The sequence below is a fragment of the Phaenicophaeus curvirostris genome, chromosome 3 (genome assembly GCF_032191515.1).
Source record: "Phaenicophaeus curvirostris isolate KB17595 chromosome 3, BPBGC_Pcur_1.0, whole genome shotgun sequence".
Classification (NCBI taxonomy): Eukaryota; Metazoa; Chordata; class Aves; order Cuculiformes; family Cuculidae; genus Phaenicophaeus; species Phaenicophaeus curvirostris.
This window is the reverse complement of record NC_091394.1, coordinates 79,509,411-79,534,687: the sequence shown is the minus strand read 5'-3', so window position 1 is coordinate 79,534,687 and position 25,277 is coordinate 79,509,411. Positions and strand designations below refer to the sequence as shown.

The 25,277-nt window shown below is 40.5% G+C and overlaps 1 protein-coding gene and 1 non-coding gene across 5 annotated transcripts in view; both read right to left on the bottom strand.

The window, feature by feature from the left end:
- The window catches only part of OXR1 (oxidation resistance 1), a 273,902-nt gene that overhangs the window by 225,224 nt on the left and 23,401 nt on the right, over positions 1-25,277 (bottom strand). For all 4 annotated transcript variants that reach the window (XM_069854519.1, XM_069854518.1, XM_069854520.1 and 1 more), the window contains exon 2: positions 9,495-9,573. In XM_069854519.1, coding sequence (XP_069710620.1) covers positions 9,495-9,511 — 17 coding nt within the window. In that variant the 5' untranslated portion in view covers positions 9,512-9,573. The remainder of the gene's footprint in view (positions 1-9,494; positions 9,574-25,277) is intronic.
- On the bottom strand, positions 24,579-24,661 carry TRNAL-CAG (transfer RNA leucine (anticodon CAG)). The gene has a single exon. It is a non-coding gene; the product is annotated as a tRNA-Leu (tRNA).

Sequence of the window (25,277 nt, the reverse complement as noted above, 5' to 3'; positions counted from 1 at the left end):
AGGTAAACCAGCTTGCAGTGCTGTTCTGATAATTACAATTAAGGAGCTTAATGAAATCCAGCATATCAGACTAATTTTATAACCCCTACACCTCTGATTTGTACTACCACAGCATCTCCAACAGCTATGGAGCAAATGGATTAGATCTACAGACTAATTTTTAAGTCTTTCCTTCAGACTGATTTGCTTGTACTTTCCAGCAATATTTAAGAAAATATTTTCCAATTAATTGAAAGCTTTTTAGTGCTCTCACCAAATTATTCCTCAATGAGTCTGGAACAGATTCTTTTTCCCAAGTGCCTTTGATTTCTTCTCTGTGCATACAGATATGCACTTAATTAAAACTTTCCATCGAAATGGCATTAGCTAGACACAAAACACATATCAAGTCATTCTTAGGCTTCCTGCCAGAAATCCAGCAGTGCTAATGCTTCCCTTCATATACTTTAAAGTGTCAGAAAAACAGGCAATTTATGACCACATAAATATGGAGCCAACAACCTATGACCACTATTTGCAGCAATATACCAGAGATGCAGCCATTTCATTGGTCCCATTCTTGCTGACTGGTTCACGTTACTAAACATGGATCAGAATGAACTTTACTAAGTGTCTTTTATAACACTGTAATAAAATAACTCACCAGTATGAGTGCTTAAAAAGTTGTCAGGGAGCAGTGTGAACAAATCCTACTAGCAGACAACAGGATTTGTGCAGTATCTACTATGCCTGACTTTGAAAATTTAACCCCGGGGCTTTCTACATACAAGCAGGATGCAGACATATCACATTGCGAAATGAGGTTTGGTTTTTACCAGGATATTGCGATTTTTGTTACGACATAAAGATAGAGAGGGAAAACCTTTTGCTCTGATATAATTATGATTGTGGGCATGGATTAAAAAAAAATAAAAGGGGAACATCTGAGAAATCATGTAATTGCCAGAAGCATTCGAAAGAGTTTGTAGGACACCACAAAAGCTCTCATTATGTGGTACCAGTTCTACTTCGGATGGTTTCAGAGATATATCTGGCAAGCAACTCCTGAGAGAAAATGTATTTCTGATAACAACAGTATAAATATTCTTATATGTGAAAGATGCAGCACAGTATAGACAATGCTATTTATCTGTGTTAGATGCCAACTGTCATATGTGTGCCTTTCACATTTAAGCTGAAATTAAATTAGAGTGGTTTTAAATTGAGACGAGATTTCATGCGTAGCAGCACTGATAATTCTCTCATCTACCGAGTTTGTTTCCTAAAAATGAAAGAAATCTCATAAAGTTATTTTTACAGTCAGAATCTAACAGAAGCAATTCCTCTATGACTGGAAATATACCAATAACTGGAGATATCTGCAGGGCATGGAGGCCCAAGCTCTGCATGAAATCTGAGCATGAGGAAAAGTTCAGCTCTGTCTCAGAAATACCTTCGTACTTTCCTGTGCAAGAAGAAATGACTGAACTGGGGCATAAGTATCTTCTACTGACTTCATCACTCAGCAAGACTGACCTTCAGTTTATACCCTGGCATATTTTTCTTCCAAGTGCATTTCTTGAAAAGCAAAACAAACAAACAAACAAAAAACAACAAACCACTTCCCTCATCTTGTATACTTTTGGTAATGAGTATTTTTAAGAAATTGATGTGAATTCTTGACTTCTAGAATAAAAACAAAAGAATTTCACTGACTTCAGAATTGCCAGGGGTTTGCTCTTCAGCAGGAGCTTGAACAGGGTGTAACGGGGAACACTGAGGAGATGAGCCACGTATGTGCCGTATCTTAAGAGTGCTGCTCAGAAACTCTTTGCAACCCTGAATCTTATAAAGCATAAGGGTACGGGAAACATGACAAGAAAGGTGTCTGAAGGTTTGCTCACACATTAATTACTTGAAATCAACTGGAAGGTAAATAAACATCCAAAGCAAAGACTGCAAAGAAAAACAACAATGGCAAAAAATGCAGCCACTAAGATATTAGATCCTCTTTGTAATTTGAAGTGCCAGCCACTTTTGGAGAAAGAACTTATGGTATTAAAGGTTATAACTAAAGTGCAAGTGTACTCCTACAATTAAAGAATCTACAGGCAATAATCAGACACTCTTACAAAAAACTCCAAAACAAAGAAACACAACAGGAGAATTAAATGATTCTGAGTATTGTAGCTACAGCATGAAGTTTTTACAGAAATGGAGATGACTTTCTCTAACAAAAAGATACATGCCCAGATGGCTTGTTAGCTCCTACAAACATCTTTGAAAGGTGGAGTAAAAACCTTATTGTAAAACAGACTTCTGTAAAAACATAATTGAGAAACTGTTAATCTAAACAGACTCAAATTTCTTTTCTATTTTAATTTGTAAAAATATAGATTATATCCAAATATTCATTCACATTTTATAATTAAAGATGCAGTTCCTTGCAGCAAATTTTTCAAAGCTGTTCACTATAGCTTAAAATATTTTTTATTTTATTTGTATGTATAAAAAGTCAAATTTTTATTAGATGGACTGCTTAGGTAAAAATATCTATTTTCCCTACTTCGTTATATATGCAATCATTTTACTGGTTTTTCAAATATATGAACATTGACTAGGCTTTTGACATTGTACTGCTCTGGCTGGGGTGGATTTGATTTTCTTCATAGAAGCCCTGTGGTTCTGTGGTTTGTATTTGCGATTAAACCAGTGCTGGTAACACATCAACATTTTGGCTATCCCTCACACAGTGTCAAGTCCTTCTCTGTTTCTCACTCTGTCCCCCCGTCTTGTCCCCTTGCCAAGCAAGCTGGGGGGTGGGCAAGAATCTGGGAAGACACACAGCTGGGACAGCTGATCAGAAGTGACCAAAGGGTTATTACATACCCGTGCAATGCTGTGTTCAGCAATAAAAGCTGAAGGAAAGGAGAAGGAAGGGGGAACTTTTGTGGTTATGGCATTTCCCTTCTAACATAACAACTACATGTGTTGAGGCCCTGTTATCCAGAAAGTGGTTGAACATCTGCCTGCCAATGAGAAGCAGTGAATTAATTCCTTTTTTCCTTTGTTGAGTACACTTTTACTTCACTTATTACTCCATCTTTACCTTGACCGATGAATCTTCTCATTGTCCTCTTTTCTCCCCATCCATTGGACAGTAGAGCTTGTGAGCAGATGTGTGGGTGTTTGCTTGTTGGCTGAGGTGAACCCACCACATAATCTGTAAACTATTCAGTACTTTTTTTGCGGATCCATGGCAAATCAAATTTTATTATATTCCTACTTCATTAGGTTAACATTGCTACTTTGGGGTTTAATTTCATTGCTACCAGAGGAAGTAAAAAACATGAAAACTCAGTCTTCCTTCCAGAAAAGTGAGACTCAAGGAAGGTAACAGAGGATAAGCTTTCAAGAAGTGTATGTTTAAGGAAGCTACCATGTCCTGGATACACTCAGTCACAAGGAGATCATTAAGAATTTTGGTGAATTGAGTCCAAGTGGGTGAACTGAGTTCAAGAGGCAGAAGATGCACAGCAGATGCTCAGAGAAGGCAGAAATAGAAAAGAAGAAACTAAGCGCAAAGGGATCAGAGAAAGTAGTGTGTGGCAAATAACAAATCCAATGAAACCAGGATAAACTAAGCAGAAAGGAGACTTGACAGGGGAAGCACCTGATGAAGATAAATTGCTGTTGTAAGGGAAGCTGAAGTTCTACTGCATGTTAAGTTCAGGAGTTATAAACACATAAAGCTGTCAAGAAATAGAGAATTTGGCCTCTTACATCCTGGATCAAATGGCACTGGGTCAGTGTGAACACTTAAGGTGAAGAAGAAAAATCTTCCCTGCTGCTATCTGATGTGAGCAATCAATCATTAATAAATCTGAGCACTCATAAGCATAGCACAGGCTAGAAAGAATAGCTGATGTGTAAAAGAAAAAAAAAAACACCTTGAAAAACAAGAGACAGTCAGTATAGGATATACTGCATATTAGACTGTCTGTTCTGGTTGAATTAGAAACCAAGTCCCACAGCTGCTTTATCATTTTGCATTATTTAGCCTCCAGGTCCCAAAGCAATAAAACAGTTCAAGACGTTAGAAGTTCATATTTAGGAAATGGTGGTAAACATAAAAAGAGACCATGTCAATAGATATTATTTTGCAGTTCACCACCATAACAATGTACAGCAGTAAGAAAGTTAATTCCATAACAAAACAGAAGAGACAAAGCATTATTCAAGTAGCCTTATTCAAGTAGTGTCACTTCCAATTAGAAAGCACGAGGAGATACTGAGCATCATGCGAATTTAGGTCAAGCCAGATAATTATTTTTGTACATTTACAAACCTCAAAGAAAATAACTTTGACACATGCTCCTAGAGTTCATTAATAGACAGAGTTTCTTGGTCATTCCCTGGCCACACTTCAGAACCTGGCAGAGATATCAGAACAAACACTGGAACGGTCCAGGACTAATGCCAATAAAACCCATGAAATTTAGAAACCATGTGTGAACACAGCCTTTCTGCTAAGGGAAAAGAAGAAACACGGCTTATATTATCTTGAAAACACTACAGTCTGTTCATACCAGGAGCATACAAATGAACACTATTTCCTTAACTTTCTAATCAAAAGCAGATACTAGACAGTAAGCCAGTAACTATCAGTGACTAAAAACTGATGTGTCTTTCCAAATCTCTTTATCCTCCTTCTGTACAAGTTACATCACTTGCCCAGCTCAGCTATCATCTAAGATTATAAACATACCAATATTAGTAGACACTGGAAGAAAGTTTTTTTTTTCTACTTATCATAGGATGCAAATTGCTGCTGACAGACCTGGCCTAAGAAAATTTACTATAACTTTCCAGGACAGGTGATTAGAATATGATTTGGAAAGAAAATAATTTGCCTCTAGACGCTACTGCTGTGCTGTGAAATGCTTGGACCACTGGCCAAGGCTGTCAGCACTGCTGTTCATACAACCTGGTCATCCATCACGAAGCACCAAGCCAGCCACTGGCACATTACAGAAGCCACCAGTTGCATCAGCCACCAGTGCCTCAGGCTTGAGTCACACACTATAAATAATCATAGAATCACCAGGTTGGAAAAGACCTCTTGGATCATGGAGTCCAACCATTCCTATCTGCCAATAAATCATGTTCCTGAGCATCTCGTCTATCCGTCTTTTAAATACCTCCAAAGATGGTGACTCAACCACCTCCCTGGGCAGCCTCTGCTACTGCCTGATGACCCTTTCTGTGAATTTTTTTTTCCTGGTATCCAGTCTGAATCTCTGCTAGTGCAGCTTGAGGCCATTCCCCCTTGTCCTGTCCCCTGTCACTTGGGAGAACGGGCCAGCTCCCTTGTCTCCACAACGTCCTTTCAGGTAGTTGTAGAGAGCAATGAGGTCTCCCCTCAGCCTCCTCTTCTCCAGGCTAAACAACCCCAGCTCTCTCAGCCGCTCCTCATAAGGCCTGTTCTCCAGCCCCTTCCCCAGCTTTGTTGCTCTTCTCTGGACGCGCTCCAGAGCCTCAACATCCTTCTTGTGGTGAGGGGCCCGGAATAAAGTGTGAATAGAGGGGCGACCATCCAGCCCATTCCTCATCCTCCGAGTTACCCGCCGGCCAAGCGCACAAAACTTCGAGACGGAGGCAGAGGAGGAGGAGGCAGAGGAGGAGGAGGAGGAGGAGGGAAGGAGGAAGGCTCCTGGCGCGGGGGTCCCCGTGGCGCCCTCGCCCCCGCCGATCCGCGGGCAGCTGCCATAAATAAAATACCCTTCCAAAGAAGACCACAATAAAAATAAAACCTGAGTTCACATCAGGGTGATCAGGGTGCCTGGAGATCAGAGTCCTTTCCTCTTTTTGTTTGCGTTTTCTTTCTTTCCTCCAAAAGAGTTTGAATTAAACCTGGTAACACTAGCCCTCAACAGCCTGAACACTGGAAGGAGATCACACAAGTTCTAGCTGCCCTCTTAGCTCTATGGACCTTCTTGAGCTTCAAACCAATGAAGGGGGAAGGAGACACTACATGCTTACCTGAGACAGACATAGATGGAGCAGTTAACTTCTAATTAGCCTGTCGTAGTCTGCACACTTCAAAGAACCAAGGTGGCATCCTCCACAAGCACAACTCAAACATATGCCCTGGGAAGGCTCCTCAAAAAAAAGACAAATGGGGATGCAGCTCCAGACATGGAGCATATGCTGAAGTAAATGCCCTTATACTTCTCACCTCCTGCATCTCACAATTGCTTCTTCCAGTCTGTTAAACTCATTTAGAGACCAAATGGCTGGGCACGAGGGGTTAGATTTGTCACTTAAGCCATATTTTGAAGCACTCCAATCTAGGCTAGAGAAGTAAAAGAGAACTGAGCATGCCATCCAGGAGAAATACTCTCTAACTGCATGGATATAGTTGAAATAAGTTCTACAAAATAAGGTTTCCAAACTGAAGAGTGTATATAACCACAGAACAGAGCACCCTTGAACATCGTGATGCCAGTGGTAGGTAGACAGTGAGACAGATTTTACTGCAGATCCCGAGGATGTGTTAATTTGGAGCCTATCTTTGCAGAGCAACTGCCACACAGAAAGCTGGTTCCCACAAAATGAAAATTCCTTCTCTAACGCCATTTACATACTTTTCCCTTCCCCAGGAAGAAAATGGTATCAGCAATTCCTCTTGCAAGACTGAAATAAGTACGCAACATGAATAATACAACACATCAGAAACTCATTGGTATACATACTGACCTCTGCTATTTCAGTGCTGGTGTCTATTGTAAATTTAATTAACGAGAGGAAAATTAAGATGATAGAGAAAAGGATAAGAGCAGAACACAAGACAACACAGAGAATCCACATTAGTTCAGTATTTAAAAGCTTGGGATCAGGTCTCAAATTAAATTGAAATTAAGAGGAATTCACCTCTCTGTTAGCTATGTCAGTTCACATTAACAAAACAGCTTCTTATAAAGCAGCTGAGAAATATCTTCCTCACATGCCAATTCTGTCAAAGCTGTTCTGATAGGGCAGTCACTTTTATCAATATCATTATTCAGTCCGTTCAAAAGGACTATGAACTAAAAATAAACTTTGTATGCAAAATTAAGAGAAAGGTATAAATGAAGAAAAATGGAGGTACTATATACCTGATAACTTCTAAAGATCTTCTGACATGAGATAATTCATTCTCCAAGACAGTTCTGTTAAGTGTTTTGTGGGGATTATAACTAGGAATGTATTATTAGAGCTAATTAAAAATTAATTTTACAATTAAAAAAATATCATTTTTTCTGATTGAAAAAATTGGTTTGTTCCTCGTGAAATTTCCAAGAAAATACAGTATTTCTTTTTAGGAAAAGAATTAACATAACAAACTAAGATTTTCATAAACTCTCAATAATTTCAGGCAGTATATTTGTAGGAGTTTAGAACCTTTAAAAATTATGAATAAAAACTCAAGATTTTCTTGTACGCACTTACAAATTTTCTATCAAAATTAAATTCAAAATGCACTGCAATTGGGACAACAAAATACCTGACGTACTCAATCACTGCCTAACTAAATATGGCACCAATCTCAAAAACACTTGATGTAATTTCCCAGCTTACACACAGAAGGCTACTATTACAGAAGTTCACTCTGCGCCTCTTTCCTTCACAGAAACATGAAATCCCTTATTTATTTTAAGCGGTTCAAAACAGCCTGAGTAAGTAAGAACTAGCAAAATACAATACAGTGGAGAAGTAAAGAACATCTCCTCCCCAGATTTGCTTATTTTTCATAAAACCTCTTGTTTGCAGACAAGAATTTCATATTGTCTGTAATACTCCTTATGAAGAATTTTCATTTGAATAGTAAGCAAGATTCCATTTGGGAGAAAAAGAAGGTAAAGACCAAAATTTCAAGGCTACCAATCAAACATAATTCTTCATTTTGTCATTGCTTTACAATGCTAAGAAAAGATAAAAAAGACTATCCTGAAAGTAAAAGACGCCTAGAGTTCATATGGCTTAATATTAAACAGTGGCAAAACTAACTAACCCACCAGAATAGAATAGAATAGAGTAATTTATTTCACTTAGCAGAATGTCTTTGGTTAACTTCAGTGTTAATGTTCTGCAAAGGCAACCAATTAAAAGCAGAAATCCTCAAATGGGAAGTTTGCAATTCCGTTCCTGTACCCTCAGCAACAGTCACCCTAAACTCATCATACTGACAAAACCACAGATTTTGCACTTACCTGAAAATAAAACCAAAGTTTCCTTTTCCTGAAAAGTTACTATAAAGATGTGCTGCATTTGCATCTTGTATACAAGGTAACAGAGTCTGGACTCCAAAGCCAAGACCATTTTAGACAGACACCAAATAGCCCATTGCATCTGTTGCTGTGTGAGGCAGCAGTACCCACACCTGCAGGAACACAAGGACTCTGGCAGCTCCCAGGAGCATCCCAACTCAAACCTGGCTACAGCTCACATGGAAGACTTGCACAACTGGTATGGGAGCTGGTGCCTCAGAAAACCAAGCTGCTTTTTCTTAATATTTGCCACCCATGATTCCTGTAGGCATACGAGATACTGCTTAATATGTGCTGCTTCTTAAGGGCAAGCTAGCCTCCCCTCTTCCCAATAATTCTGAAGAGATGAGGTACTTCTCCAGGCAGCAGATTAATGGAGCTCTGCCACTCCACTGAGCAAATGTTTCATGAGGCTGTCACGTGACTGGGGCACAAGCGCTGAAGTCCTCAACTAGCTTGTACTAAAAACCTAAAAGCCTACCAACAAGGGGAAAAAATAGGCAATTCACACAAGGGGAGGAAGGGCCCATAGTACCTTTGTTCCACAGAGAAATCATTCTCCTGTGGAAGACCCACAGGTGCCTCAGGTGCCACAACAGCTTGTGCGGCTGCAGGAACCTGAGGGGGGGGAAGCAAGGCCATGCTGTCTGCTGACATATACGGGAGCAGAACCACACTACTCAGATGCTCAAGAGAAGCACTTAAAGAGTGAAGGAAGTAAAGCATGGATTAAAAAATGTTGATTTCTGAGACATTTGGAGTATGACGCTGAATCATGCAGAAGAAGAGATGAAGGTTACCTTAGATTCGTATTCAGTATGGACTCCCCAGAATGGCAGAAAAGAACCTATCTCACACTGGTGCTTTGCTGTCCTGGTGTTATTTTCTGTACTTAAAAAGCAGGAGGAATGCCCTCCAACACTAGTACAGTGTCTTCTTTGGCAGTCTTGCTGTGACCCATAATGCCTTGGGGATATTATTTGCCTTTGTGCTACACAGCCTGTATGCCACATACCTATCAATTAAAGTAGACCAGAGCTGTATAGCAAAGAAAAAACAATCAATATAATAGAACGAGCAATATTATCTAGCTGAAATAGTCTGTATAACAATACATTTAGAAAACGTAACATTTTCAGATTATATTCACAACAGCCATACCATTTTTTGGAGATGAAAAGCATAACAACAAAGGTGAAAACTGACCTCTTAGTGCCAAACATGATGGTGAGGACTTATTTCACATTTATGAATGCGCTGCTCGGCACAGGCTGTTTCTGTTGACCTGGATGAGAAGAAAGAGATTTTTAAATAAAGTAACTCAGGTTGTTAATTTTAATGTCTCAAACAATAAGTGCACTAGTAAACATCTTCCAGTGAAACTTCAGATGTACTTACAGAAATCTTTCTTGTTGCCCTTCACCTCCTCCGCTAGTTTCAATTCTAGCTGAGCTTTGGGTTTCCTGACTTTATTTCTACATGTTCTCACAGGTTCCACATTTGCCCCCGAGTAGTCTGCCTCTGCTTCCACCATCTGTGCCCTTTCTTTTTGTGTTTGAGTCCAGTCAGCATTCAGAACACTTCTTTACACATGGTTTGCCCATCTGATCTTATCACTAGTCTCCGAAAAGCCTGCATCCATCCACTGCAGCACTGCAGTCATGAGGGCTATTCTGCCATTTACCCGTAATCTCGTTATGTTCACAGCACTGCAAAGGTCCATGAACTCCTTCCTAATTGGCCCTGCTTCTTGCCATGCTATGTGCATTTCGTACGGTGGAGCAGGAACCTCCCTTCTGCTGCCCCAAGTCATAAGCTTTCTTCCTTCTCTGTCAGAAGAGCTACCACTGCTTGTTCACACATGATCTGCAGCTGCCTCTCCTTCCTCATTTTGTGTGGCTCAGGTACTTTGAAGAGTTTCTGCAAAGACACCAGGTATCTCCTCAATTCTCTGGCAGTTCATGGTTTGCTCATCATTTCTGTAGATCCTTCCCCGTGCAAGTCAGCACCTTGCTCAATGTGCCTGTCCCCAGAAGAAGCTCCCCTCGCTTAGCCTCAGGAGAGGCCGCAGGTGCCCTGCAGCTCCACACCAGGACAGCGGTAGCCTCCCTCAGATTATATACAGTGCTATCTGTGTCAAGGCCTCCAACATACCAAGGACATTAGCACCACTAGGTGCCAGGTAGCATCCCTGTGCAGTGTTGAGACCATCACCGCACACCTTCCAAGCCACCCCAGGCAAGTTTAAGCAGAGATGCCCTGTGTCCCTGCTGTACTAATGGCTGTAACAAGGGTGTCGCTGCTGCTCCCCATGAGCTTGTCCCTCCCAAAGCAGGAGGCAGCCATTCCCAGCAGCAGCCTGGATGTGAAGACGCTAGAAGCAGCTCCTAGCAGCATGGGAAGATGTTTTGCCACAGAGTGCTAAGCACAAAATGCAATTTACATGAAAGCCCAGACTCTTGAATACTCTGTGAAATCAAGTTTTACTTAACTTTTTACAACAAGAAAGGTAATAAATGATTAGTAGTGATTAACAACAAGGTAACAACAGTTTTAAAGGCAATGCATCTAAATTAATACTACAATCGAATTAACTATACCAATTACGAAAGATACATCACTAATTGTCCTATTATCATCATCCATAGCCGCAGTCACTGGGGAAAACCTTTTGCAGCAAAGATTTGGAGAGCCTGTCCTGGACAACTGGGGGTCCTCTGCAGTGCATCCGCTCATAGGTGAGGTCTCCAAAGATTGCTGCAAAGGGTCCAGCTTTTATATAATTAAATCAACAACTTAAATAATTTAAAAAGTGCAGAGTTCCTGGTCCCAGTTGCTCACTGGTCCTCCTCCCCGCCAGAGCACAGCCAAGGCCCCAAGAGAAGACATAAGGAAGCAGCTGGATATCTCTTTAAACTAAAGGGGGTTATCAAGGTGCAGCATTCCTACATAGTTCTGTTCACACAGTGCTCATGCTCGTGCTGATTGGTCAGCCAGGGTGTTGATGGTCTTTTTCTTGTCAAGCATATGCTAGAGAAGCTACAGTTAAGGTGGCACAGTCCAGTTCTGCTGATAATACAAACTATACTACTCTTCTCACACTCTGTATTAAGAATAGCACAGCACAATTCTACTAATAATAGCAATGTGAGAAGTTACACACAGCAATGCAATACGAATCAACCATGGCTCACCTATATTGGTTTAGGCCAGCGGATCAGGCTCCATCACTTCAGAAACAAAGACTAAAATTGCTCCACAAACTGGGAAGAACAACCATGAAGAGCAGCCCTGGCAATGTTTGGGGTGCCCCGCACACTCCCAGCCCCATAAATTGCCTCCTTTTTGCAGCCCTTGTTCAGAGTACATTGGTCCTTCACTGCCTAAGGAGCAGCTGAATAGCGATTGGAAAGCACAGGCATGTGCCAGCCCCTCCAGCTCGAGGCTTCCTCCACCAGGTCCCTTCCCATAAGACTGCAATGGCTCAGGCCCTTGGTTCACCTCCCTTGTGAATGCCACCACATAAACACACACTGCCCTCACAGCATATAATTTTGATGCTACTGAAACCTCTCTGCCCTACTCCCTCTCAAATGTTCAATTCAAAGCAAAAAGATACAGCTGACAAAACAAAAAAATCTATCCAAGTTTAGTAGGTTTTTTTTAAAGGTGCAATGTAGATACAAATGTTTTGTTCATCAGGAAGACGCTGTGTTTACATCTTGGGATGGAAGAATTTTTGTCTACAAATTCCTTCCTAAATATGTAAGATACTCAAGAGGACTTCACATCTCCATATCACAGCAAATAAAATGACACCAACTAACATGTCTTGTTACCTCCAGGCGAAGAAGTGGTATTTTCACAGCACCGTATTTCATTATGCGTTAGGGCACTGATATTTTTGTCTCAATTTACCGGTTGCTCTTAAAGCACTTCCATTTTTGTTGTGTTGGGTTTTTTGGTGGTTTAATTGGTGTGCTCCTTCACTCCTACAGCTGCACAGAAGAGTCAAAGGGAACCTCCCCCTTCCTTTCCATGTCCTGTTGTTCAGCCTTGCAGCTGGGCAAGCAGCACAAATATCAGCCTGAAGTACATTTTCCTTCTCATGCAATTATTCCCCCTGCCTCTCACTAACATCAGCCTCTTTACATTGAAAGCACAGCAAATGCATGCTTCAAGTTAGCTGTCTTGATTGGGAATTTCTAAAGCCTTTAAGCCAAGTGTCCATTCCAATTGAAAATCAATGGATTTGAGGCATGCACATTCCCTGCATGTCTTGGGAAATCACACTCCAGTTCCCTATTAATTATTGTCAGGCTACTGGGAGCCTAAGCTATGCCTACACTGTCAGATATGCAGTTCAGAGGTGGAACATGGATGAGATTAAGGAGCGCAACTCAGCCTCCACCCCAGTGCACACATTAAGTATCTCAAGCCATTTAAATAGCTGATTGAACAATGTGAAGCCTGAATTTGTAAATGCACTATAAAGGGGTTCCTTTTCTCTTAAAAGTAGAAAGGTTCAGGCTCCTTAATTGAATTTGCAGAAGTATTCAGGTTGTGACCTAGAAGTCCAGGTCCCATATTTGAAAATGATACAGTCATTTCCGAGCCCAGGAGCATCAGTGTAACTTTGACACTGAAAATTTTAACCCCAGATTATTCAATGATTTGATTATCATCTCTGTTCCCATGGAAGAGCACCATTCACGAGCATTTACAATAATTCCAGCATCTTACATTAGTAGGTAAGACTGCCTTTATGCTTGCCAGAATTTTAACTGAAGGGCTCTGATGCTTTCTGGCCCTGCTTGGATATAAATAATAAAGTTGATGATATAAGGTACTGCAGTTTCTCAGAAAACAGGACAAGCTATTCAAGGAAATCCAACGGGTATAAAATTACTGAGTAGCTGAAGCATCCTCCCTTGAAGGTGACTGGCGCAAACGTCAGGTGTTTGCTATGTTGTCACTCGTGTCAGCAGAAACTTTACAGGCAGCATCACCTTCCTTTCCCTTGAATCACAACTACCTCCTTTTTTGGAAAAAAAGGCTGATAAAGTCACCAAATATATTAAATAAAACATTAATTTGGTCTTTGGTTGATTTTTTCCCTTACACAGAAACATTTCCCATAGCATTTCACTAGCTCAGTGAGGGTAACTGCTTGCCAGCTACTGCCTTTCAGTTGAACCTCACACCTCTCTGGTGGAAGGTACCATCCCCAGGACAGCCTGGAAAAACCATCCTCACTTTCTTCTAGACAGCCACATCGAACTGCTAAGAAATGCTGTTTAAAGCAAGCAGACTCACTTTTCACTGGAGTAGATGAGAAATATAATTTAACTGCTTGGAGATTCTGAAGGCTATGAGTTCCAAAATGAGAAACTTCTTCACAGCAATAGCGATGTCTAAAATTATGTCACAAAGATGCCATTTTGTACAGTAAAGCTCACACAAAACCTCAGTAAACCTTTTCATTTACACTAGCTATATAGAATCATATAATGGTTTGGGTTAAAGGGGATTTTAAAGATCTAGTTCCAACCCAACTGCCACGGGCAGGGACACCCCCAACTAGATCAAGCTGTCTAAGGCCCCATCCAACCTGGCCTTGAACACAGAGGGGACATCCACAACTTCCCTGGGCAACCTGTTCCGGTGCCTCACAACCCTCAGCATGAAGAATTCCTTCCTAATGTCTAGACAAAATCTTACCCCCTCCAATGTAAAGCCATTACCGCTCGTCCTTTCACTACATGGCCCTTGTAAAAATTCTCTCCCCAGCTCCCTTGTAGGCCCCCTTCAGGTACAGGAAGGCAGCTATAAGGTCTCCTCGGAAGCTTCTCCAGGCTGAACAACCCGACCGCTCTCAGCCTGTCCTCATAGCAGAGGTGCTCCCGCCCTCTGACCATCTTCATGGCCCTCCTCAAGCTAAGCACGAGCCAGCAGTGTGCCCTGGCAGTAGAAACAGACAACAGCATCTGAGGCTTTATTAGCAGGAGCATGGCCCACAGAGGGAAGGGATCACCATCCCCCTTATACAGACATCATCAAACCTGTATTACTGCATCCAGTTCTGCACCCTCCCCAGCATGAAGGAAGTACACTGTTAAACTGGAGGAAATTCAGCATAGGGCCCCCAGCCGAGTTGGGCTGGAGCGCCTGCCCTGTGAGGAAAGGCTGGAGCTGCCAGGGTGCTCCAGCTTGGAGAAGGGGTGGCTTCAGGGGAAATAATGGCTCTTTCCAGTACCAATAGCGAGGTTGCTGAACAGATGGAGCCAGGCTCTTTGCAGAGATGCATTGTGGTGCTTTTTACTATGAGCACAGTTCAGCAGTGAACCACATTGCCCAGAGAGATTGTGCAGCCTCCATCGTTTGAGTTTTTCAAAACCTGTCTGAATAAAGCTCTGAGCAACCTGGGCTGATCTCACAGCCGGACCTTACTTTGAGCAGGAGGATGGACTAGATCACTTTTGAGGATCCTCCAATTTGACTTATCCTGGAAACCCATGAGCCTATATAAAGAAGGAAAAACATGGAAAGGGATGTGAAATAGTGGTTGAAGTTGGGATAATTAAGATAAAATGCTGGTACAAGTATGATGACAGGATGATTACAGATGATTTTTTGTTTTAAGGAAATAGCAAGAAAAGAACACTTTAAAATTTCTGTTCTTAAGGGTTGAAAACCCAAATTATATTAAACTACTCTCAGAAGAGGTAGAGTCAGGATATTCATATACAGGACTAAAAGCAGCAAACAGGAACAAAATATATGAAAACATAAACCTGACTTAGTTGAGTTGGAAGATATTGAAAGATAGGAGGGGGCAATAAGCAGATGAAGCAAGACCTGTTAAATGAAACACTGCTATGCACAGTGAGCCCTGAAAAGTAAGATCAGGACAAAATATCTTTCATTGGCATTGAGTAATACTGAGTCACAAAATAGCAACCGTACCCAAAGGTTGCAAACTGTTACCTTTGAAACACCATAGAATTTCACCAGTTCAAAAGAAATAACAAAGAATGAAAAGGGAGTGACTCCAGTACCTGCTGCATTTGCAACAACTGGAATATAAAAAGTTTATTAGTAGCACCACTATTACACAATTTTTTTTCAGAAGCAAACAACCGAAGAAGAAAAATATAAAAATAGAAATAAGAGAGAACTACAGTTCAGCATTTAGGCAAGTGAAAACAAACACTGATTTGCAGAGAACAGGTCCTGCTTACTTAAGTTACAGTATGATGAAGTGACAATGAGAGCTAATGGGGATGAAACAATTTTTGCCCTTCAGGAAAGCTTTGATAAACTGTCACATTAAAGACGGTATGTGATGGCTGCTGATGTAAGTGTTACAGTTGCAGAAAAATGGAAAGGAGAACTCTTAAAAAAGACTTGGCAGTCATTTAATTCAGGCCATCTCTGGGAAAGTCTGCTGAGAAACAAACAGAGAAGCAAAACATGACATTAACTAGAAATACGCACGATACTATTCTTGCTGCAAAGCAACCACTCAATGGAAACAAACTTTCTCCATTTACCAAAATCAGTTACTGCTGTATTTCACCATTCACAATCCCTTCAAAAAAAAAAAAAAAAAAAAACCAAAACACCCAAACACCACAAACATTGCTAACAATGTAAAAGAATCTTAAGACTTAAACATTATTCAAAATTCACAAGTATGTCAGGAAGTGCTCATACAATATTAAACAAATATACCGCTCTAAGTTCTTTACACACACACACACCAAGGTACGTCTTGTGTGCTGGCAGATCCCTTCAAAAGACTGCAATACTACCTTCCTGTATTCAGCTACATCACCCCCTAAACCACATCTCATGATTTTGCTAAACTGTACTTTCATACATTTAAGGCCTTTTGAGTAATTCCAGTCAGTGTCATCGGATATTAAAAACACGTAATCTTGGTATTCAGTGCGTCTCGATGATACAGCATTAAAGCTAAATAACACACTCTAGTAAAAGTTACTAATTTACTGACTCTTAGAAAAAAAATTCTGATAAGCTCACCAACACCTTTGAGATACCAAAAGATGACAAAACCCCACAAAGTAAAGGACAAGGTCACCTACAGCAGAAGCTTTTTGATAGGTCAGTGCTTTTCTCCCGTCCTCTCTCTGCCTTGAAAACATAGGGTTTCTGCTGTAGGTTTCTGCCCTCTTCCATACTTAAGAACTTCATAAACTGTTTTAAATTTAACAGTCTGAACAGCTGAGAGTAAAAGCAGCTGGGTGATATGCAGATACATCCAGATATATAAAGCAAAAAAATGCCACCTGAATTTTCAAGCACTTTACATGACAGTGTAAAAAACCTAAGGCACAAAGGAATGTGGGAAATGGTTTATCAGCAAGTAGCCCTCTGCAACGTACAGGATAGTTAGGTAGGATCTCAATGTCTTCCGAAAACCTATGCTTCCGAAAACACAATCTATGCCTAGTCAAAGACACTAGGATAATACAGGGCTAACCAGAAGAAATATAATGGTCAGTGGATATAAAAAAGATTTATTATTTCTCGCCTTTAACTCTGTGAAACTGCCTGAGATCACTTCTTTCAGCCTTTTTTAGAACATTACACAACAAAGAATTTCAAAATTAAAAGAAATAATTTCTTCAAAACTTTACGAAACACAAAATATATTTATTCTCTATATAGTTTAGCTTGATTTTTTTTCTCTTTTGTTTAATTACCTTAATACTTGAAGGAATTACATTTTAAAATTCAAATAAACAATTAAAAATTTAGTTTGGCATCTCTTGGAGCTAACTCATTAGTGGCTTCTTAAGCAACTAAATGATAAATAAAAATAAATAAGCCAATAAAATGAAGTCCTATTCAAGTAGAGAAAAACTAATGTAAAGACTGATTTATTTGAAATGTAAATGAAATCTTTAACAGCAATTTTTATGCAGTGAAATAAACCAAACTGCCACCTGTTGTTGATCAAAAGTCAACTCAGTATCAAAAGTTTAATAAAAAATTCATTTGTCTACCATAAATGATAAGGGCAGCCAACGTTATGGCCATTCATAAGTATTAATTCCATATGTTTTCAAAATATGTTTCTTCTGATATCTGAAGGGAAAATACTAGAAATATAGAAATTAACTTCATATATTTGACTGTGGTGACTATTTCATCCGTTAACAGTCTTTTACAGCAACCACATAGTTGCCAAAGATCTAACACTATTGTCTGTTACGATTACATTTGTAATCCTGTTAATTTAATCTTCTTACACTTCCATTTTTTTCTTTACAAATTAATTAAATTATAACTGCTGTATGCTTTTCATTTGAATCATACACTTTCCATGACAGATGTTTACTTCTTCCAAAATGAAGTTAAATATTTCTGGTTTTAAAACAACACCACCAAGAAAGAATTACAGTTCGCCTCCTCAGTCCAGTGACAGCTCAGGTGACCTCATCTGATAATTTTTCATTCATCCTTTGTTTTTAAATCTCCATCTTTCATTCTTTAAAATATTATGATCACCAAAACCTCATGATATCCTTAATTTTGATTGACTTTCTTTTCTCCTCTTCATTTCCTACATTGTGCAACACCACAGCTAAGTGCAGCTTCCACCGCAAAATCTGAGTACAATAAACAATGCGGCAATCTAGGTGTGCTCTGTCACTCATTCCCTGTTAGATCAGCCACCTTTGCCTACAGCTAATTCCAGACAAATCCCCGCTACTGTAGTAGGAGAGAAAAAAATCTCAGCATGCTCTCTGTGAGGATTCTGAAGAAATGTATTGATTTTTAAATAAGACAGACAAAAACCCCCAACCATTTCTCCAGAGTATTTTGCCCTCCTTCACCTTCATGGCACTACACACAGCTTCCTCTCCTATGATTTCAGAATAAAGGGATATTTCTCTATATCATTTAGATCATCATAAAAACTAAGTTCCTTGGAAATCTGAAGTGGGAAAAAAAATGACTGCTTCTTCTCTAAGCACAATTGCTGGACTATCATTTATTTATTATTAATTAAGTAGTAGAAATGCCTATGAACAGAAAACAGCACATATACAGAGAAGACTCACAAGGAATAATCAGGATTTCATTATTTTTCTTTCTGAAATTTTTTGGGAAAACCCCCACAAAATTAAAAACAATGGAAAATAATAATAGGCTAAAAAAGTTTCAGTGGGCGTTCTAATGACAGGTCTTAATCTACACAGAAAAGAGGTAATCTCTCAGGTTGTATATCCTATGTATATATTAAATATACAATCAAACGTGTGTTGACCTGGGCTGGCTGCCAGATGCCCACCCAGCTGCTTTCTTATTCCCCACTCATTAACAGGACGAGGGGAAAAATAAGGTAGAAAACCATATGGGTCATGATAAAGATAGGGAGACCACTCACCCTTTACCAGCACAGTCAAAACAGACTTGATTTGAGGAAATTAATTTAGTTTTATTGCCAATTAATTGTAACAGTAGGATAGTGAGAAATAGAAGTACATTCAAACCTACATACCCTACCCCTTTCCTTCTTCCTAGGCTCAACTTGACTCCTGACTCTTCTCCCTCCCCTATTAGGCAGCACAGGGGGACAGGCAATGAGGGTTGTGGTCAGCCTGTAATGCCTCATCCTGCCATCCCTTCTTTCTCATGCTGTTCCCCCACTCCAGTGTGGGTCCCTCCCGTGGGCTCCAGTTCTTCAAGAACTGCTCCAGCATGTGTGCTCTCTACAAGGTACAGTCCTTCAGAAACGGACTGGTGAGTCCCCCACGGGGTCACAGATCCTGCTGGAGACCTGCTCTAGTGTGGGCTCCTCTTCACAGGCCACACCACCTTGCAGGAGCCTGCTCCTGCATGGGCTTTCTACAGGCTGCAGCTTCTTTTAGGGCACACACACATGCTGTGGTGTGGGGATCCTCCACAGACTGTAGGCGTGTATCTGCTCCACCATGGTGCTCCATGGGCTGCAATAGGGACAACCTGACTCACCATAGTCTTCACAACGAGCTGCAGGGAAATCTCTGCTCTGGCATCTGAAGCACCTCCTCCATCTCCTTCTTCACTGACCTTGCTGTCTGTAGAGTTGTTTCTCTCTTCTTTTTTCTCTCACTTATAGAAGCGAGAGAAAAGCTCACAGCTGCCATACAGCTTTTTTCACCCGCTCCTAAAGATGCTGTCAGAGGCACCACCAGCATCACTGATGGGCTTGGGTTTGGCCAGCAGCTGGTCCATCTTGGAGCCATCTGGAACTGGCTCTGTCAGGCAGGGAGGCAGCTCCTGATGTCTTCTCACACCAGCAACCCCTGTAGTCCCCCCCAACTATCAAAACTTTGCAATGTAAACCCAATACAACGGTTTCACTTTTGTCCGATTACAAGCCACTTAAGAAACTGTGTGTTAGATTTCTACATTTCATTTGATGATGCTGCAGAAAAAAATGTAATATAATTTACAGTGACAGATGAAGGACTGCAGGAATTGAAAGTAATTTCACAGAAACAGAGATGCAGAGATACTGCAATTCCTAGGACCAAAGCAGATACACTGCTCTCTTTCCTCTACTCCTTTGCGCTGTTATGAAACACAGAGGTACTGTAAGATCAGTTCAGTACTCCACAAGTATTGTATTTCTTAACAGATAAAAGCCTCCTCTCCTCAGAACAGAGTAATGTCAGCTAAACATGATCGGGGCAGGGAACAGAATTATACAGACCTATGTCTCTAGTCAGCCAAAACAAAACTAGAAACCTTTGGAGGATGAAGAAATAGAGATGAGCTTTGGCTGTAGTTATCTGGACTAATTCAAAAGGGAGCAGAGCGAGTATATCTTGGATAAACAAAGAAGAATGTGAGACACACAAGTTTATTAGCTATCATCATAAAAAGAGGCATTGCCTTTTTTTTTTAAACCTAGTTACAGATGCTACAGACACAACAGCAGCAGTAGAGTCATCTTTAAAATGCATGGATTCCGGTTTTCACATTTCAACTTTTAGTCTAATGCCCCAATACTGATTTTCATCTTAACTACAGTTCCAGTGATAAATACTTATATCTAAAATTAAAGAAAAGATGTCACTTAACTGTACAGGAGGCTATAAAATAGTAATTTCACTATACTAATTTCTTATTAAATAGGCACTCAAGCACTTAATCTAGTCTGTGATATTTAAAAGGAAAATAAAAATAGAATAACATTTATTAAATACAATGTGAAAGGTATTTATGCTTAGTCATTAGCTGGTTGAAGAATATAGTCCAAGATACAACAATGAAGATTTTCCTGACTTGTATTGCAAATACTTCTTCCTAGACAGTTCAGTTACTAGAAGTCTCTCCTAATAAAGTGGCGTATCTGCCTATTTATTCCCATATTAACATCAAAAATTCCATTTCATTCATAATCACCGTGGTGGTCCTACTGCCAATCATTTAATCATATTATTAGGTCTTATTCTATCTTTTAAAAGCTATTACCAGAAAAATGACAACATGAAATATTTACAATAACCTATTTTTCTTTCACAATTTATATATATCCAGTTTTGCTGTTTTCTACTTCTGTTGCTTTTCAAGGAGAAAACTGTCTATGCAGTGAAGCTGCCAGCTGGAATCAGATCTAAGAGTGCTGCGGACTATAGACTGTGCCACTCTCAAACCTCTGGGCCAGATCTGTAAGAACTGGTGAACAGGGTTTTCAGATCAAAAGTTACGCTTCCAGTTTTGTCAATAACTAAAATATTCCACTTTCTGAAACTGTGGAGCTTTCATCCCACCAAGCACAGATGAAGCTGAGGTGGATTTATTATAACAGAAAAGGCTGATACATGACTCTGGCCCCTAAAGGTGATTGTTCATGAATTCATCTTCCTTCAGTCCCATTTTGAAGAACCCTGGCTGCAGTCGCATTGTGACTTTCTACTTCTAAATGCAAACAGAACAAGTCCTGCTGTTTTTCTTTCCAAGCAAAACTGAATTCACGGTAAGCTGGGAAACTACAAGATCAACTCCACAAAAGAAAGAATTCTTCAGAGAAACATTAAATTATTTTACCAAGTCAGCAAAAACTAAAGACAAAAGGAGGATTACCCCAGAAGTGCTAAGGCTGTGTTTGGCAGACAGATGGAACAAAGAATCAGTGGATCACAGGGGTGTCAGAAATGTAGCGAACATAGGAGAGGGCTAAAAGCCTAGAAGTGATTAGGAGACTACTTATACTTTATGTCCAAAGCAAAATGAGATGCATTTAAGCCACTTCTAATATATATTTGACTAACTATAACCTGTTCTTAAAAACCTCAGTGGATGGAGGTTGTACAATGTGAAGCACAGGTTTGCTCTTCTAAACATCAGATTTTATTTCTGAAAATATTCTTTCCGAAAACTCAAGCTCATTATTTGTTACTCTCCCAGCAGAAACAGAGAATAATTCTTTGCCCTCTTTCTCACAAAAGCATTCCCAAATGTGTACGTTTTTTAGGTCAAACATGCCCTTAGAATACAATTTTTCCTAGAGGTCACATTTTTTAGATTTCTGATAGTCTTTATTCACATTTTAAAATGAGGATGCCCAACTTTGGAGACAGTATTCCATGTAGAACTAAGTAAAATAGGAATTATTTATTATCTTCTGCAGAGGATTAAGGGACAACACACGACCAACATGATCAAGTGAGCCGTTTTAATCAGAGTTCACAACACATTTATACCTATCTTAGCTGAAGCAAGCCATTGTATTACAAGCTGATCCCACAATTCTCCTTTAGCAACAAGTAATTATTATTTACATACATTATTATACTTTCCCATGAGAAACAGCTATGTGAGCACTCTGGTCTACAAATTGATAGATTACAAAGTAACAAGTCAAGGACTACCGGGGAAAGCTTCCCGTGAGAAACAGAGGAGTACAAGACTGTGCAGCTTTCTAATGTTACAAAGAGAAACCTTAAAGACAGAGTGTCCTCTACAGTAACTGCTTCTTTTGCAAAGTTAGCTTTATTCAGGCGCAAAAGCTGGGTTGTGCACGTCTAAATATCCGTGCCCATTTTGATCTAAAAATTCCTCAACAATCTTCCATATAGCAACCTTGGTTCTATATTCCAGTTTGATATTTCCTTTCTTCTTCCTAGAATTTTACATCAGTAGCTAACTAACATTGTTTGCTGTTCTTTTCTCATGGTTGTTCTTTTTTCCAGCTCTTCCTACACACCTAATCATTACCTGTCTCGTGTTTTGTAAATTCTGGAAAGTGAACAATATATCACACTTCTCAAAAAGGATTTATTAACATGTCCTTTGATGGCTACAGACAGCTTCCCATGTATTTTAGCATGAAAATCATTAAGTCCATATGATTTAAGACTAAGAAATGCAAACAATAAAGTAACAAGTCCACCAATCATCTGTGTGGTCAAATGGTCTTTGACATTGAAACTACAGCAGGCAGCAGGAATGCAGCATGTTTTGCCACAGTCACCATGCTCGCTGTCATGTAGAAGTACAGGAAATACTGCACAACTGCTATACCTTTGCTGCCCTCAGGCTACGAGCCGGTAACAACAAACCAAATTAGAGAATAAGAGAATGAGATGATTTTTCCCATCTCTCAAAGCTTCAGGAAAGCTCTGAACACCACGTAGATTGCAAGATGCTCCTGTTCATTTTCTTGACATGTCTCCTTTTCTTTTGCCTCTTAAGTCACCTCGCTTTCAGTCTACTTCTCCCACCTCCCCCAAAAAAAAAGAAAAAAGTCAGACCTAGACTGCCAGGGCCTCATACAATGAAATATCAACGTAGCTTTTGACCAGAAAGGCAGCTAAAAGCAAAGTCTTTCACAGTCCTGAGCTAATACAGGTTTGCCAATCGCTGAACAGATAGTTGTGTCATACTTAACTTTTTCTAGCAGCTCTGTTAAGTGTCAGTGCAAGGAACAGATGATGTGTTTAATTTCTTGCTGTTCTCATCCTTCCCTACATTTGTGTATTTAACTCATTTCGTGCTTCACAGACAGGATCTGACTCACACAGTAGCAAGAACAGTAATGACTTCAACCAATCCCAACGAACCTTATCTTTTTTTCCCTGAAAGGACAGTTAAAAAAAAGGATATGAAAAAAACCTGATTGTAGCTTAAAAAGAGAACAGAATTCCTGGTGTAAAAATTTGTGTTAGTAACAAGGTAGAAGAAATTTTAGTAGAATAGACTACACTATTTCAGTTGGAAGGGACCTACCATAGTTTGGGGGCTGCATTCTGAAATGCTCCCATCTTTAGGATGAGACAATTAGATCTCTCATTTTAATTTGATGCTCCCCACCCCCAACTATTTTTTTTTTTTTTTTTTTTTTTTTTTTTAGAATAGCATAGAATAGCATAGCATAGCACATTTCAGTCGCAAAGGATCTAGAACCATCACCTAGTAAAACTGCCTGACCCCTTCAGGTCTGACCAAAAGTTATAGCATGGTACTAGGGGCATTGCTCAAATGCCTCTTAAACACTCTGGGCTCGGGGCACTGACCATCTCTCCAGAGCCTCTTCCAGAGATTGACCCCACCCTCTTGGGACAGAAACGCTTCTTAACGCACAGTCTAAACCTTCCCTGATGCAGCTTTGAACCATTCCCATGCATCCTATCCCTGGATGCCAGGGAGAAGAGATCAGCACCTCCTTCTCCCCTTCCCCTCCTCAGGGAGCTGTAGAGAGCCATAAGGTCACCCCTCAGCCTCCTTTTCTCCAAACTAGATAAGCCCAAAGTCCTCAGCCGCTCCTCAGCGGACACGGCTCCCAGCCCTGTCACACCTGTCACCAGTTTTGTTGCCCTCCTCAGGATGCTTCAAGGACTTCCACGTTGATTGTTGTTCTTAAATCGTGGAGCCCAGAACTGCTCACCATGCACGCAAGGTGAGGCTGCACCCACACTGACTGCAGGGTCACCTCTCCTGGGCGGCTGGTTACGCTGTTTGATGCCGGCCAGGATGCGGTTTGCCCTCTTGGCTGCCGGGGCACTGCAGGCTCCCACTGATTTTCTATTTTAGGTGCAGAATCCAGCATTTGGATTTGTTGAATTTGATCCCATTAATCACTGCCTGGTGCTCCAATCCATCTGGATTGTTCTGCAAGGGCTCTTGTCCCAGGGGAGGGAACGGGGCCTGCCAGGTTGGTATCATCAGCAAACTCAGCAATGATGCACTGAAATCCTGCATCAGATTGTTGGTGACTGTCTTGAAGAGGACTGGCTGTAGAAGTGACCCCTGAGCCCCAAAAGGAGCTGTCAGGAGTGGGATTCGAACCCACGCCTCCAGGGGAGACTGCGACCTGAACGCAGCGCCTTAGACCGCTCGGCCATCCTGACCCCCAGGCGCTGCAGATACTGCTGGTTACTGCGTGTAGTTGTAGATATTTAAGGGATGCTCTATTCTTCTGTTTTTCTCACACAGAGGATGTTACGTATTCCAAACTGAAACTGCAAAAGGATACATTATCAGCACTGAAATATTAATCTTCAGGACAAAAAAAAAAAACCAAACCCTCAGAAGTTAGATTTCCCTTATTTATGTTTCTCTTTAGAAAGCTCTTTGCCTCATATCTATGTAAAAGCAATCATTCTATTGAAAATATTTGGAATGGGTACACTGGGAGGCACCTATTCAAATCTACCAAGTCACACCTTTTTTTGCATGAGTCACTAGTCATAATTTCCTCAAGTGGTGGCAACTCATGAATGCCAATCACAGGACAACAGCTTGTAAGACAGACCTGTGGCTCCCAAATATACCAAATACTGATGATTGTTCTGCATCATTTTGGAGTGGGCTGCCCAGATGCCAGCTAGCTGTCCTGAAGCCCAGGTCAGTGGCTGCCAAGCCAGCTTCAAATATATGACCTGCAACTTCCTTTTTTCTAGGATGTTCTTCAGGAAGAGGGTATCACAAGAGGTCAAACTCTTCTATAGATTGGCTCAGGCACAT